Genomic DNA, 12,631 nt, shown 5'->3' on the forward strand with positions numbered 1-12,631 from the left:
TCAATACATTTATTCATCCATTTTTTTTCCCAATGATTAATTTTTAAAATAAATATTCAATTATCTATGAAAATACTTTTGAAATATTTATCAATGTTTAAACAAAAATATACAAAGTCATTAGACATAAATTTTACCGTAGAGAAAATGTTATCAACAATTTATTTAATTTTTCACTATTTACTATCTTAAGTAAATTTGATTACTTAATTATTCTAAAAAAATTGATTACTTAATTATCATTAACATTACTATTAAATTTTACTTATTTTTATTTGAAAATTACATTTTATTACAAAGTGAAAACCTTTTAAATAATATTTGTTTAAAAACTATTAACTTCACAAGTTAAAAAAGAAGATATAAAATTAAAACAAATAATTATACAAAATCATAACGTCTTTTACAGATGTGATAGAGATAACAAAAAATAAATAAAAATGAAAGAAATAAAATGAACAACTATATAAAATAAAAATAAAAAAAAAACAGCTAGAAATAGATACCAAAAACAAAAGAAATTAGATTTTTCTTAGATCATTTGGAAAAAAAAAACTAGAAAAAAATTGTCGATATATGAATTAATTATTTTTTTAAATGTAATTTTAATTAAATTGATTTATTTATTTATAATTAAAATTAATATTAACTAATTTCTTTATTTATTTAATATATTTAATTAAAAAATTAATGCATTTTAAAATATAGAATAAAGACAAAATATACACTGTAGCAAATTGAAGAGTATGAATAAATTATTGTAGCTGGATGGTGGAATAATATTTACTGTAGTTGGGGGTGAAAAAACCCAACAATCCGAGAACCCGAACAACCCAAATCAAATCATAAGGATTGGGTTGGGTTAGATAAAATTTTGGTTTGGATTGGATTATATTTTATGTGAACCGAGCGATTCACTTCGATTCACGGGTTCAACCAAATAAATTTCAGTTCAACCCAAACCAAACTTGAAAAATATATATACACACACATATATATATATATTATGTTTTTTTAGGTTTCATTTTTAGTTTTTTTCAGCCTCCCTCTCAAATCTCACGCTCTTTCTCAACTTTTCTAATCTTCTCCCATCTCTCGAATCTCATCCTAATCTTCTTCCATTGGAAGCATCCCATGCCGGCCCTTGCTCACTCTCTCACGTTCATCCCTCATCTCGCCCTCTACTTTGTAAGGTCCACCATCAAAGTTCTTTGAGCTCGAGCTTTCCACCTTCCTTTGCTCAAATCAGATAGGGGTTCTTAGGTTCTGTTTCTTAACTTGCGTCGAGAACCACTTATGCTATGGATGGTCGGTACGAAACAAACCCTTTCGAAGATCAAGAGGAAGTTCAACCCCTTTGAAAGAAACCCTTTCCTCCAAGTTATGCTCCATCGTCGCGGTCCTAATTGCCACCATCGTGTTTGTTGCCGCCTACGTCGTCCCTGTCGGCTTCAAGAGCAATATTGGCTCCTCCCAATCGATCTACACGGTGTTCACGATGATGGACATTGTGGCGGTGGCCACGTCAATGACGTCGGTGGATTTCAACTGCTATTCCATATAAGAAGAAGAAATGAGAAGAATAAAAGGCAACCTGATGACCAAACCGAGCCAACCCGAAAAATTGGGTTCGGTTGGGTTCGGTTGACAATTACCTTCTTTCGGTTTGCTTATCTGACCAATTCGAATACCAACCCGAAAATTTGGGTTTGTCCAAAAAAAAACATCTAACCCGACCCAACCCAACCCGTGAACACTCATAATTGTAGCAAAATGTGTTTATAAAACTGAGAAGCAAACGTGGGTTTGTTAGACAAACCCTACTCCCCGTTTTGAAAATGGGGAACCAAACACCCACTTAAATCCTTATTAATTGAAACTCATTTTTTATCACAAATAAGTATTTAGCAAAGGGTAAAATACACTGATTTTGAGGATAAGTTTCTATTTTGTCTCTAAATTTCAAAAAGTGATAGTTTGATCCATAACCTTTAGGAAATAGTTCTAAATGGTTTTCGTGGAAAAGTGACATGACATTATTAGGTTGTCAATTTGAAGTTAGGTGGCATTTTTTTCCTTTTTCTTTTCTCTTTCTCTCTCTTCCCTCATCCCCTTGGTGCTCCTCCAGTCTCCGTTCCAAATCTATTTTTTTCTCCACAATTTTCAATTGGTATTGGCATCCGTTTGGAAGTGTACTCTGTTTGACTATTCATAGACCAGAATCTTGGCACTCTCAATTGGCATTTGCAGTTTTGTGGGTCTCTTTTATTTATTTTTAAGGGTCTCTTGCAATAATGGCAAAAAGATTAGGTAAAATAACAAGATTAGCATCTACATTTGGATTGTTAGCAATTTTTTTCAAAAATACGGAGGTCTAACTTGGAAAATATCAAATTTACCCTTAATTAGCTCAAAAACATGGAGGCCCAATAGCCTAGTCTGGTGGGATGTTAGAATCAATTTCCCTAAGATTTGCACTAATATATATGTTTGATATATACTTGATATATCTCTGATATACTACTGATATAACTTCTTATATGATTATACTATTTACCATTTATTGATTTACTATTGATATAACATTAATATATGTCTGAAATGTACTTGATATATATTTGATATAACACTGAAATATTACTGACATACAACTGATTTACTTTCGATATAATTATGTGTCTACTGATATAACTTCTGATATGATTATATGATTTACTATTGATTAATTTATCATTGATTTACCACCGACATAACATTGATATAACATTGATATATGTGAGATATATACTTGATATACTTCTAATTTACCACTGATATCTCACTAATATACAACTAATGTACGACTGATATAACTATAATATCTATTGATATAAATTATTTATATGATTTATTATATATAAATTTATTACAATATATACTTGACATATCTCTAATATAACTATGATATCTATTGTGATATTTGTGTGTTGATATAATACTAATATATCCACTAATTTTTTTTCAGATGAAAACAACGGTGCAAACAAAGAGAATGAAATATAAAGTTACTAATATAACTCTGATATCTACTGATATAACTTATGATATGATTATATGATTCATTTAATATACAATTGATTTACTTTTGATATAACTATGATATCTATCCATATAATTTTTTATATTATTATAAAATTTACCATAAACTGATCTACTGATATAACTTCTTATATGAATTTTACCACTGATATAGTAATGATATATGTTTGATATATATTTGATATACTCATGATGTGTATTGATTGAATCCTTTGTGATTTTGAATGATGTGTTTTTTTACTGTGAAAATGGGACCTTGAGAAACTACATAGCTTGTTGATGGGTTTCTCTTATATTGCTACAATCAACGTTCGTCAACAAAATACTTTCGAAGGATTTCATTTAGAGGAAAAGTATTGAAAACCCAGAATAAAAATAAAGAAAGATAATACAATTACTCATTCGAATACCTAGAATCATCAATGTTCTTGATCGAATTGAATTCCTATATAACTTGGAATTGAATGGAAGGGAAGAAAAAATACTTTTTGAGGTTGGGATGGGTACACGTATAATCAACATGAAGTTATGGGCAAGCTCTTAGTTTGAAGGCTCTTTTGCAGTAGCAAATTCTGCAAGCTCGTTGGTTAGATTTCCCTGTTCCTTAACTTAATCCTCAATTAAATTGTCCTCCGACATCTGAGTTGAAACCACCTAGGAGTGTTGGATCGGGACTTTGGATTTATTGGACAAGCGCTCTCCAAATCTGATGCCCTAAAATGAATTCACAGCAAATACGAACAACGACGAAGCTAAAAAAATTGAAGTGTGGATACCAAGAATAATTCGAAAACAAGACTAATTAAGAGCTCGCGAGGAGAGACTAATTCGAAATCGACGCATTGTTTTCGAAGAAGAAAAAGCACGAAGAGCAATCCAAATGCAAAGGAAATTGCACGAGATCTGGTATTACATAATAAAGGGTAAAATTGGAATTCGAAATAATAATTCTCAAAAACCTTTTTGAGTACGACCGGTGATGCTTCGGCTTCAAACTCATGACTTTTTGATTAATCGGTTCGGTTAATGCATGCTTTTTAAAACCTAAGAACAAGTAGAAACATATTCTCAAGGAACTTTTGAGTATATTTGAAACAAACACCAATATAGAGAGAGATTCCGAAAGTGCCTTCCTTCCCAAAGGGGAATATGAGTACAAAATCCCATTCTTCCGCCGGAAAAGGGAAAGAACCGTCGTCCGCTTCGGGCCGGAGATTGAAGAACAACAACAATTCAGATGTTGCTGAACTTGAAGATAAGAAAGAGCTGATCAAAACCGGGGAAATGGTTTCTCAGATATCGCATTCGTGTTTATCAGATCCGGATCCGAATTTCAACGACACGAAATCTGAGGTGAGATTTTGATCAATTTTTTGCATATATAGGGAATTGTGTTTAAGTTAATTTAATTAAATTCGTCTGAATTAAATTAAAATGAAGAAAGTTGAGGGTGGGAGGGAGATGTTCTTTGAGGATTGGTATTGGTGAGATGCAGGCGGGTGGTTCGAATTTTCAGGAATTGAAAAGATTGAAAATAAAAGTTCAGGCATTATTTTTTAGCAAACTAGAGGCATATTTTAGGAGCTTGAAAATAGAAGTTTACAGGAATTGAAAAGTTGCGACATTATTAAACATACCTAATGAAAATTTTTAATATATATATATTTTGAACAATATATATATATTTACTCACATGTATCAGGTATATCATAAAGCCAAAGCTAAATTCTTAAAACTAAAACTATAAGAACTGAATTGTAATTAACAATTTGTTAAAAAAAAATGTAATTAAACAAACAATATAAAGCCAACATGAGCCAAACTCATTTGATTCGATTGTGTCCAGAATTCGCCGATGGGAAGGGAAACAAAGGTGAATCGTTGTGTTCAGTGTGGATTTGGAACGAATCAACTGTTTGTTCAGTACTCACCCGGCAATATACGTCTTATGAAATGCGTACGCTTGTATCGAGTTTTCCCTTCTACCTCTCTATTTACGTGCTCTTTAAATCAATGTTTCTTTGTGAAATTCTCACGCTTCTTAATGTTATAAAGGGCAATTGCGAATCCATTGCAGACGAATACATCGAGTGCGAAGCGATGGTGAATTGCCCACTCCTTCATTACTATTATTGTATTCTTTTATGCTTTCTTTCTATCCATTTGATTATGCAATTACTTCGTCTGAGGACTATACGTTTTCAAGTGGTAGATTGTACTAATCGATTTGATACTGCACAAGCCCCAGGCCTACAGACATTTGCTCTACAACGTACTTAATAGAGATCGTCTGTCTTGTCAGGTTCGCGCCCATTTGCTTCATTTCCCACACATGCACCAAAGAAAATGTAATGGACAATTGTAATTATCATTTCATATGATAGGTGATAGCTTGTTCGCCATTTCCTTCTGCTTCACGAGTATTTGTTCAGTAAACCCTGTTTGAATATCATTTAGTAAGATGGTTTTTTTAATTATTATATAAAGGGCTTTTCTATGTAGTAATGGGGAGAATTTGTATAGTGCTACTATAGTACCTACTCCTTCCATTCATACTTTGACACATTATTAAGTAATATATAATATTATTTAATAGGACCACACTATTCTAAGTGCTGCTTTAATGGCCAACAATGAATTAATGTATACTGTATGAAACTTTTAATGGCCAAGAATTCCATACTATACAGGTACCAGAATTTTTTGTAGTAAGGAGGAGTCCTCAAATCAACGGGGAATTATACCTTTCCTTACAGTCGTTTCCACTTTCCAGATACTAATAAGTAATACGGTAATTTATTTCACTCTCTTGTAGGATTTAATGTGGAAGTTCGCTCTGAGTTTTCTTCTTTTGGATGCTTGTATCCAATTCCGTTGGGAAGTCTCCACTCAGGGGATGCCTTGTCCAGTTGTCCTCGTACTTTACTATTGAAATCATTCTTTTTTCTTTTGACATATGATATAATATCTAGATCGAGTGCCTTAACAGCAATCAATTAGACAGGTGTATGCTTCTGAGACTAAGTGACATACAAGGAAATTCATCTTTGAGCTTTTCATCGATAGCTGGGATCTGTCGAAAGGTTTGGAAATACATCCTGTAACCATCTTTTTGGGGTGTTTTAGATGTTTCGTGATGGTTTTATGAAGTTGTGACAAAGATCTCTGTAGACTTTGGTGGATGTGTCTCTTGGAAATGTCATGTTTCTTTGTGCTCTTCTTATCTCGTCAAGGGTATTTCTGAGGAGCTCAGCTGGTTTCCATTGGTAAGTTATACGAAGACTGCTGCTTTAATTGTCCCAAATTGTTTTTCTCGAGTGCAACAGCAGCAATTGAACATGCTTCATTTGTGTATAGGACGTTCACGTCAGACTTTTATTCTGATTTGTTTTTTTTTCTCATTGCTTCTGTAGGCACAAAGATCTGATCTTCGCCATCATTATTTCGAGTTACTTCAAGATCTTTCTTGTTAGCATGACGGTATATTTACATGAATCCTAGTTATCTTCCTTTTAATCGTAGAGACATTCAGTGCAGGCTTTCTCGTAAAAATGTGTATCCTTGTAATATTCGGCGTGTTTTACTTTTAGTGCAGGTCTGGGAATTTCCATCCACAGTGATCTTCATCGTTGATTTTTTTGTTTTGTCGTCCAATGCAGTAGCAATTAAAGGTGAGGAGAGCTTCAGCTTGTCAGCAGATAACTCTGGCTCCTTAACCAATCCTAGTATTGCATAGATTAGGGATTTTCATTTCACCATAGCAGGGAAAATTCATGATTATGGCGTTAAAAAGCTCTTTTGTGAAGCAGTGATAACGGAATCAGCTGTGAGTAGATGCATTGGAACTTGCTTGTGTGCTCATGCAGCTAAGTTTTTGGCCACAAAGCTGTTTGAGAAATGAAGTTTGAAGATCGACATACCTGTCACGTGAGGCCAGACCAGAATCTAGTCATTGTGCAACTTCAACGTCAACTTCAAATTTGGAGGAGGGGTGGGGATTGTGATATCTTAGGCAGTGAGATTCATGAAAACTGTTTTCAGAATTTGGATTGGATATTTCAAGTATTTTCCATAATTTTACTAATCGATATGATGGCTGTGGCTCTGAAAGGAGATATCTTTTGCGTAATTGTGACAATTCTTTTTTAGTTCTACAAACGAAATTATACAAAATTTATCTGCAACAACTTTAGTCTCAAAAAACTAGAAAATATGATTCAGTATTATGATGGAAATATATTTCTTATTAAATGTCACTGTAATAATCTCAATTACAGTACAACTCTCAATTACGATCTGGAAGTCGGATGACGGCAAGTCAGCGAAGGTCGCCAGAGAAGAAGGATAGAAGACAAATAAGAAAGAGGAGAAAAAGAGAGAGGGAGGAGATTTCAGGAGGCCGGCAAGGATGGTTATGCTGACGAAAGTCGCCAGAGGTGAAAGATAAAGAAAGGAAGAAGAAGAGAGAAGAAGAAAGGACTTGCCAACCCAACATGCCCAAAGTAGGGCATAATTTTTTTTTTGCAAGTTAATTGACATTCAAATAGTTTCAGGAACCAAGAACTATTTCTCAAACTTTAAGGTCTAAGACACTCATTTCATGGACCAAATAGTATTTTACCTCGTTATAAAATAACTGCCATCAAGAAATGGGTGCCAATCTTTATCACCATTGTCCAAATAGCAGAATTTCTTGAGCAAACATTACGAACATTACGACGCCTAGAAATGCTTTAGCAAAATACACCAGTGGGAGACTTGAGTTGTGTTGAATGCATTTTGTAGTGAGGATATATGAGAAAACATTTCTTGCTTGCTTAGTATATACACAACATGACACCCCACACTTGGTTGCTTTATGGCCTGCTTCACTTTTCAGCCCGTTATTAGAATCTGTCATCGATAGCTGGGGTGAAGTGACAACTTCTATGTGTTTTTCAACTTCTTTTGCCTGCAGAAATTGAACACCAGAGTCAAAAACCATCCAGAAGTCGTCTTCATACATATAATTTTACAACAATAAGAGCTTATACACAGTATATATATTTTTAAAGCACATTTTTTTGTCTTTTCACCTTGTCTTGGGATATTCCTTCACTCTTAATTTCCCTCTTCAATCGGACTCCACAGGATACAGTGTTACTGGATTTTGGTTGACATATTCTTGATCCATGATCAGAGTGGTAATTGTCCCAGGAAATGCCACACATTCGAGCTTCACCTTCACCAGAAAGGACACGGGAATTCCCTTGCAACTCATCGAGACAGTAGATATCTTTTTCCTCCTTGTACCGAAAACGCTTTACAGTGAGAGGGCTTCTACGAAACTGTTTGATTGTTGAACTCGTACATTCATGAAACCAGCTTGGAGAACTGTGATTATTCTGCAAGACCCGAGAAAAGGCAGATAATTACTCAATGAATAAGAATCGCATTCACATGTACCTAGAATTTATAAGAAAACAAATAAGACAAAACAAGAGGAAAGACTCTGAAAATGTGTGTTGTTGCAGGTAAGACAATGGTACATCCAAGTATCTTTACAATAGATTGCTTTGGACATAACCTTCACAACTTTGAAACCAAAAGGACTCATACCACCAGTGACAATTGTCTTCATCTATATACTATATATCATACTCTCTCCTAATCAATGTTGCAGTAGATCACACTCTCTCCTAATCAATGTTGCACGCTGTAACGAATTCGCCCACTTAAAATTACCTAACAGACGGAAAAAAAATCAAGTAAATTAATGTAAATTGTAATATTTTGAAATATTTTTACCTGCCACCCGTATGCTGCGTCATTAACAATGTCACTGCTAAATCCACCGCATTGAAGTTCAAGAACCATGTTATCCAATTCCTCATCGTTGTAGGTATCAATGCAGATCTTTGATGTCACCTCGTCACATTTTTCATCCTCCAACAAGACTTTGTCGAAGATCTCAGTGAGATTAACTTGGCTCTCAGAAGCTCCAGGCTGCAATAATTGGTTATTTACTTCACCATCATTGCCATTGGCAGGTTGAAAATCCATTAAAGTTGGGTCTGGTTCGCAATGCCCTGGGGATCTGCACATCTTTGAGGTCGCATCATCAAAGCATTCATCCGGAAGTGAGTTCAACCACTCTGTGAGACCAACTTCACTTTCAGAAGCTGTAGCCCGTACTGATTGCCTATTTACTTCACCATTATAGGCGTTGGCTGGTTGAATATCTGTCAAAGCAGGTGGTCCTAGGACTGATTTTTCATTTGTTGGGTTGTTTGTGTACATCTGGGTTCAAAATTATAAACGAGTTAGAGTTAAGCAAACCATCTCAAGCTCTGCACAAAAGTTGATCTTCATACAGGATACTTACCTCCCGGATTGCTGTGACTTCATCTTTCAAGTGAGAAGCAACACTGCTGTTCTGATCACAAGTGGAAACATCTTTCTCTTCTGCATTTTCCTTCAAGCGACATATGACGAATTGCCGCTACATAAAGGAAGGACAGGGTTAAAACGAAAAGATCCTTGTGAACAATACGAAAATTGCAGAACGTAATAGACTCATAAGTATAGATCACCAAACAGAAATACCTGGTATGCGATGTTAGTGTCTGGGTGAAGGTGATACTCGTGTATGATCCAGTTGGTCTTTACTCCCTTAGGACTCCGGCCTCGATGGAACACCAAAATTTTTCTATTTGCGATCACTTTGTTGGTTCCTCGAGCCTTGATTTTGCGGTCCTCACCCGTGGATTTCCAGTAGCCAGTCCGTGTGGTCCTCTTAGTTTTGGGGCCACGACCATTGGTGGGTTGGGACCGGAAGAAAAACCACTCATAATTATCAGACTCGAAAACCGATTCCTCTGCAGAAGGGGAAAGCTAGAATGAGAATTTTATTGATTTATCTTCAAAATCTTAAATCACAGTCGGGTCGGGTCGGGGAAGTGGAAATACATTACATACTAGGGAGTTCCCAGGGATCGTAATTGTAGAGATCAATCTCACGGATCCATGGAACAAGAGAATCGTGGCCAAGCATCTTGTTCTTTAGGTAGTGAGTAATGAGCTCCTCCTCCGTGGGACGGAATCCAAAACCAATCGGCCACTGGCAGACATTAGGAGGAAAGGCCATGAATTAGGTAGCAACTTGCAAGAGCGTCGGTGGATGTCTAAATCTAAATGCATGTATAATAACAACGGAGTAGGAGCAGGAAAGGAGACTTAGGTTGAATGAACGATGGTGATGTTCGACTTCCTGCAGAAGTTACTTGCTTTGTGACACTCACTTAAGAGACTCGGGTTGGCTTGGTGCGCCAATGGAAATGGATCCCACCCGCACCATCTACCCCACCGGCCGCCGCCTCATGCCTTATTGATTTAATTTGGTAGAAATGGAAATTGTGGAAAACTGATTTATAGGTGGAACACTGAATTGTAAGCTGGGAGATAACCGTAACAGAAATCGATTCAATGCCGAAGTATTAAGAATTTTGTTTTCTTGGGAGTGAAACAAAATTCCAAGAAAACAAAATCATAAGCACTCAATGTTTTCAATTACACAAGTAAAAAATTACAAAGAGAGTGGGTGAGACAAATGTTGGGGGTAAACAGAATCTGTTTCTCGATTGAAGAGCTGAAATTTTATGGTATTCCTATTCTTCAGTATGGGTATTCCTATCTTCAGTATTGGTTAAGAGGATTTGGTGTTAAACAGAATCTGGATTTCAATATTTTGCGTTACAGAGTTTTGATTTTCCCTCTAATACTCGTTTAAAGGGTTTGTGGGGAGAAACTGACTAAAATAGATGTAATTTTTTTTTAAGTTTTACGTCTTTATTTTTACCATTAAAAATATTTAGGGGTGCAATTTCACCGCTCATGAAAATTTGAGGTTTATTTTCTACAACTCAATATTTAAGGGTTTAATTTTTTCACTTATCAAAGTTTGGGGGTTTAATTTTTATAATTGAAAGTTTAGGAGTATAATTGCAACAGCTACCATACTTTATGAGTGATTTATGCAATTTACCCTTCTTTTTTCTAACCTAAATCAATAATTTTTTTAATTTAAGAAACTGTGAAATTATATTAGTGCCCCTTCTCTCTTCTTTCCCCCTCCGATTTATCTATGTGTATTCTTGTCGTTCAATTTTCTGTTTTTTAGTTTCCATTTTTGTCGATTTCTTGAATTTTTTTCGTTTTAAAAAAATGGAAAAAATATATGAGTTGACGGTATTTTGAGACAAAGAGAGACTTGGATTGAGATACAATTTTAATATAGGATGATTTTGTTTATTTGGGTTTGTTGAAATTAAAATGGGCATAAATTTCGGACTTGAATCTCGACTAAAATGGAATAAATCTCGCTCCTTGATATATATTTTTTAATTTGAGTTCCTTAAAATTAAATGATAATAAATCTTGAGCATCAATCTTGCCCTAGAGTGCATGAAAATTTTGTTCCGAGTGTTTAGATTTCTGTAAAAGAACTTGGGCAAAACCTCGAGTGAGTTTTGTGCCCAGGGTAGGTTTTTTGGGATCCGTTTTGAGAGTTCCATAAGAAAAGTATAGGCAAAAACTCGACGGATTCGTAAAAAACCAGCTCGAGTTCGCAAAAAACCCGTCTGAGTTTGCTCGGGTTTTCATTTCTACGAGTGAGTATTGTAAATCTCGGGCAAGGTTTATTTATTATATATTAATATTGGAAGTTTTGTTGGCAATGTTCTCCTTTGCTTGTTTACGTTCCTTTTCTCCCTTGAGTCCTAAGTTTGAATCCTCCAATACGATTGGAAGGGTAGTTAAGTAACCACGAAGTCAAGTAACCACGAAGTCAAGTAGACCATTTTGTGAATCAATCATGAGGAGGTTTTCCCAACGTTTTTTAACTTTCGCCAATGCTTTTTATGTAATTTCTAGTAGGGTTGATCCGTACTTTTAATTACCCAAAATACATTAATTTAATAATATTTTTTTGAGGCAACTTGAGATATGACAAAAAAAAGTTAGGAAAATAAGCAAAATAGCAACAAGGTTTGAATTTTTCAAATATAACATTTTTTTTTTGCAAAAAAATGGAGGCCCACGTTCTAAATTACAAGTATACCTGTCTGGCCCGAACCAACAATAAATTACTTATGATGGACTTCTGATATACTAATGATTGACAGATATAATCCTAATATATATGTGATATATGTTTGATATACATATGGTATGAAATTGATTTACTTCTAATATAACTTTGATATCTACTACTATATGTGACATAGAATTGATTGACTTCTGATATATTATTGATTTACTTATGATATAACTATGATTGACAGATATACTCCTGATATATATGTGATATATGTTTCATATACATCTGATATGAAATTGATTTATTTTTGATATAACTATGATATATACTACTGTAGGTGATATAAAACTGATTGACTTATGATATACTATTGATTTACTTATGATATAACTATGATGGATAGATATACTCCTGATATATATGTAATGTATGTTAGATATACTCCTGATATATATGTGATATATGTTTGATATACAT

General features: G+C 34.5%; 2 protein-coding genes across 2 annotated transcripts; one reads left to right on the forward strand and one right to left on the reverse strand.

Annotated features, from left to right (window-relative positions):
• The first annotated feature begins 4,094 nt into the window (after positions 1 to 4,094).
• Positions 4,095 to 7,207, forward strand: LOC111014008 (protein ARV 2). The gene is made up of 10 exons (XM_022288603.2): positions 4,095 to 4,431; positions 4,925 to 5,035; positions 5,134 to 5,181; positions 5,291 to 5,380; positions 5,894 to 5,939; positions 6,079 to 6,161; positions 6,250 to 6,344; positions 6,492 to 6,558; positions 6,674 to 6,749; positions 6,888 to 7,207. Exons 1-10 carry the CDS (start codon positions 4,228 to 4,230, stop codon positions 6,977 to 6,979), a joined length of 912 nt encoding a protein of 303 aa, XP_022144295.1. The 5' UTR covers positions 4,095 to 4,227; the 3' UTR covers positions 6,980 to 7,207.
• Positions 7,208 to 7,301: 94 nt separating this feature from the next.
• LOC111013992 (protein NTM1-like 9) lies at positions 7,302 to 10,380 on the reverse strand. The gene is made up of 6 exons (XM_022288577.2): positions 10,036 to 10,380; positions 9,664 to 9,935; positions 9,443 to 9,559; positions 8,866 to 9,357; positions 8,154 to 8,462; positions 7,302 to 8,029 (listed from the first exon to the last, which is right to left on the reverse strand). Exons 1-6 carry the CDS (start codon positions 10,202 to 10,204, stop codon positions 7,745 to 7,747), a joined length of 1,644 nt encoding a protein of 547 aa, XP_022144269.1. The 5' UTR covers positions 10,205 to 10,380; the 3' UTR covers positions 7,302 to 7,744.
• Between the last annotated feature and the right edge of the window lie 2,251 nt (positions 10,381 to 12,631).

Source organism: Momordica charantia (assembly GCF_013281855.1).
Source record: "Momordica charantia cultivar OHB3-1 chromosome 5 unlocalized genomic scaffold, Mcharantia_2.0 BLBB01000005.1, whole genome shotgun sequence".
NCBI lineage: Eukaryota > Viridiplantae > Streptophyta > Magnoliopsida > Cucurbitales > Cucurbitaceae > Momordica > Momordica charantia.

Bases quoted from the DNA above. Each gene is read 5' to 3' on its own strand.
- LOC111014008 (XM_022288603.2), top strand. From the start codon at position 4,228: ATGAGTACAAAATCCCATTCTTCCGCCGGAAAAGGGAAAGAACCGTCG. The intron at 5,182-5,290 runs GTGAATTGCCCA...TTCAAGTGGTAG, and splicing joins ACATCGAGTGCGAAGCGATG to ATTGTACTAATCGATTTGAT. The intron at 6,162-6,249 runs GTTTGGAAATAC...AGATCTCTGTAG, and splicing joins TAGCTGGGATCTGTCGAAAG to ACTTTGGTGGATGTGTCTCT.
- LOC111013992 (XM_022288577.2), bottom strand. From the start codon at position 10,204: ATGGCCTTTCCTCCTAATGTCTGCCAGTGGCCGATTGGTTTTGGATTC. The intron at 9,560-9,663 runs GTATTTCTGTTT...TCCTTTATGTAG, and splicing joins ACACTAACATCGCATACCAG to CGGCAATTCGTCATATGTCG. The intron at 9,358-9,442 runs GTAAGTATCCTG...TTTTGAACCCAG, and splicing joins AAGTCACAGCAATCCGGGAG to ATGTACACAAACAACCCAAC.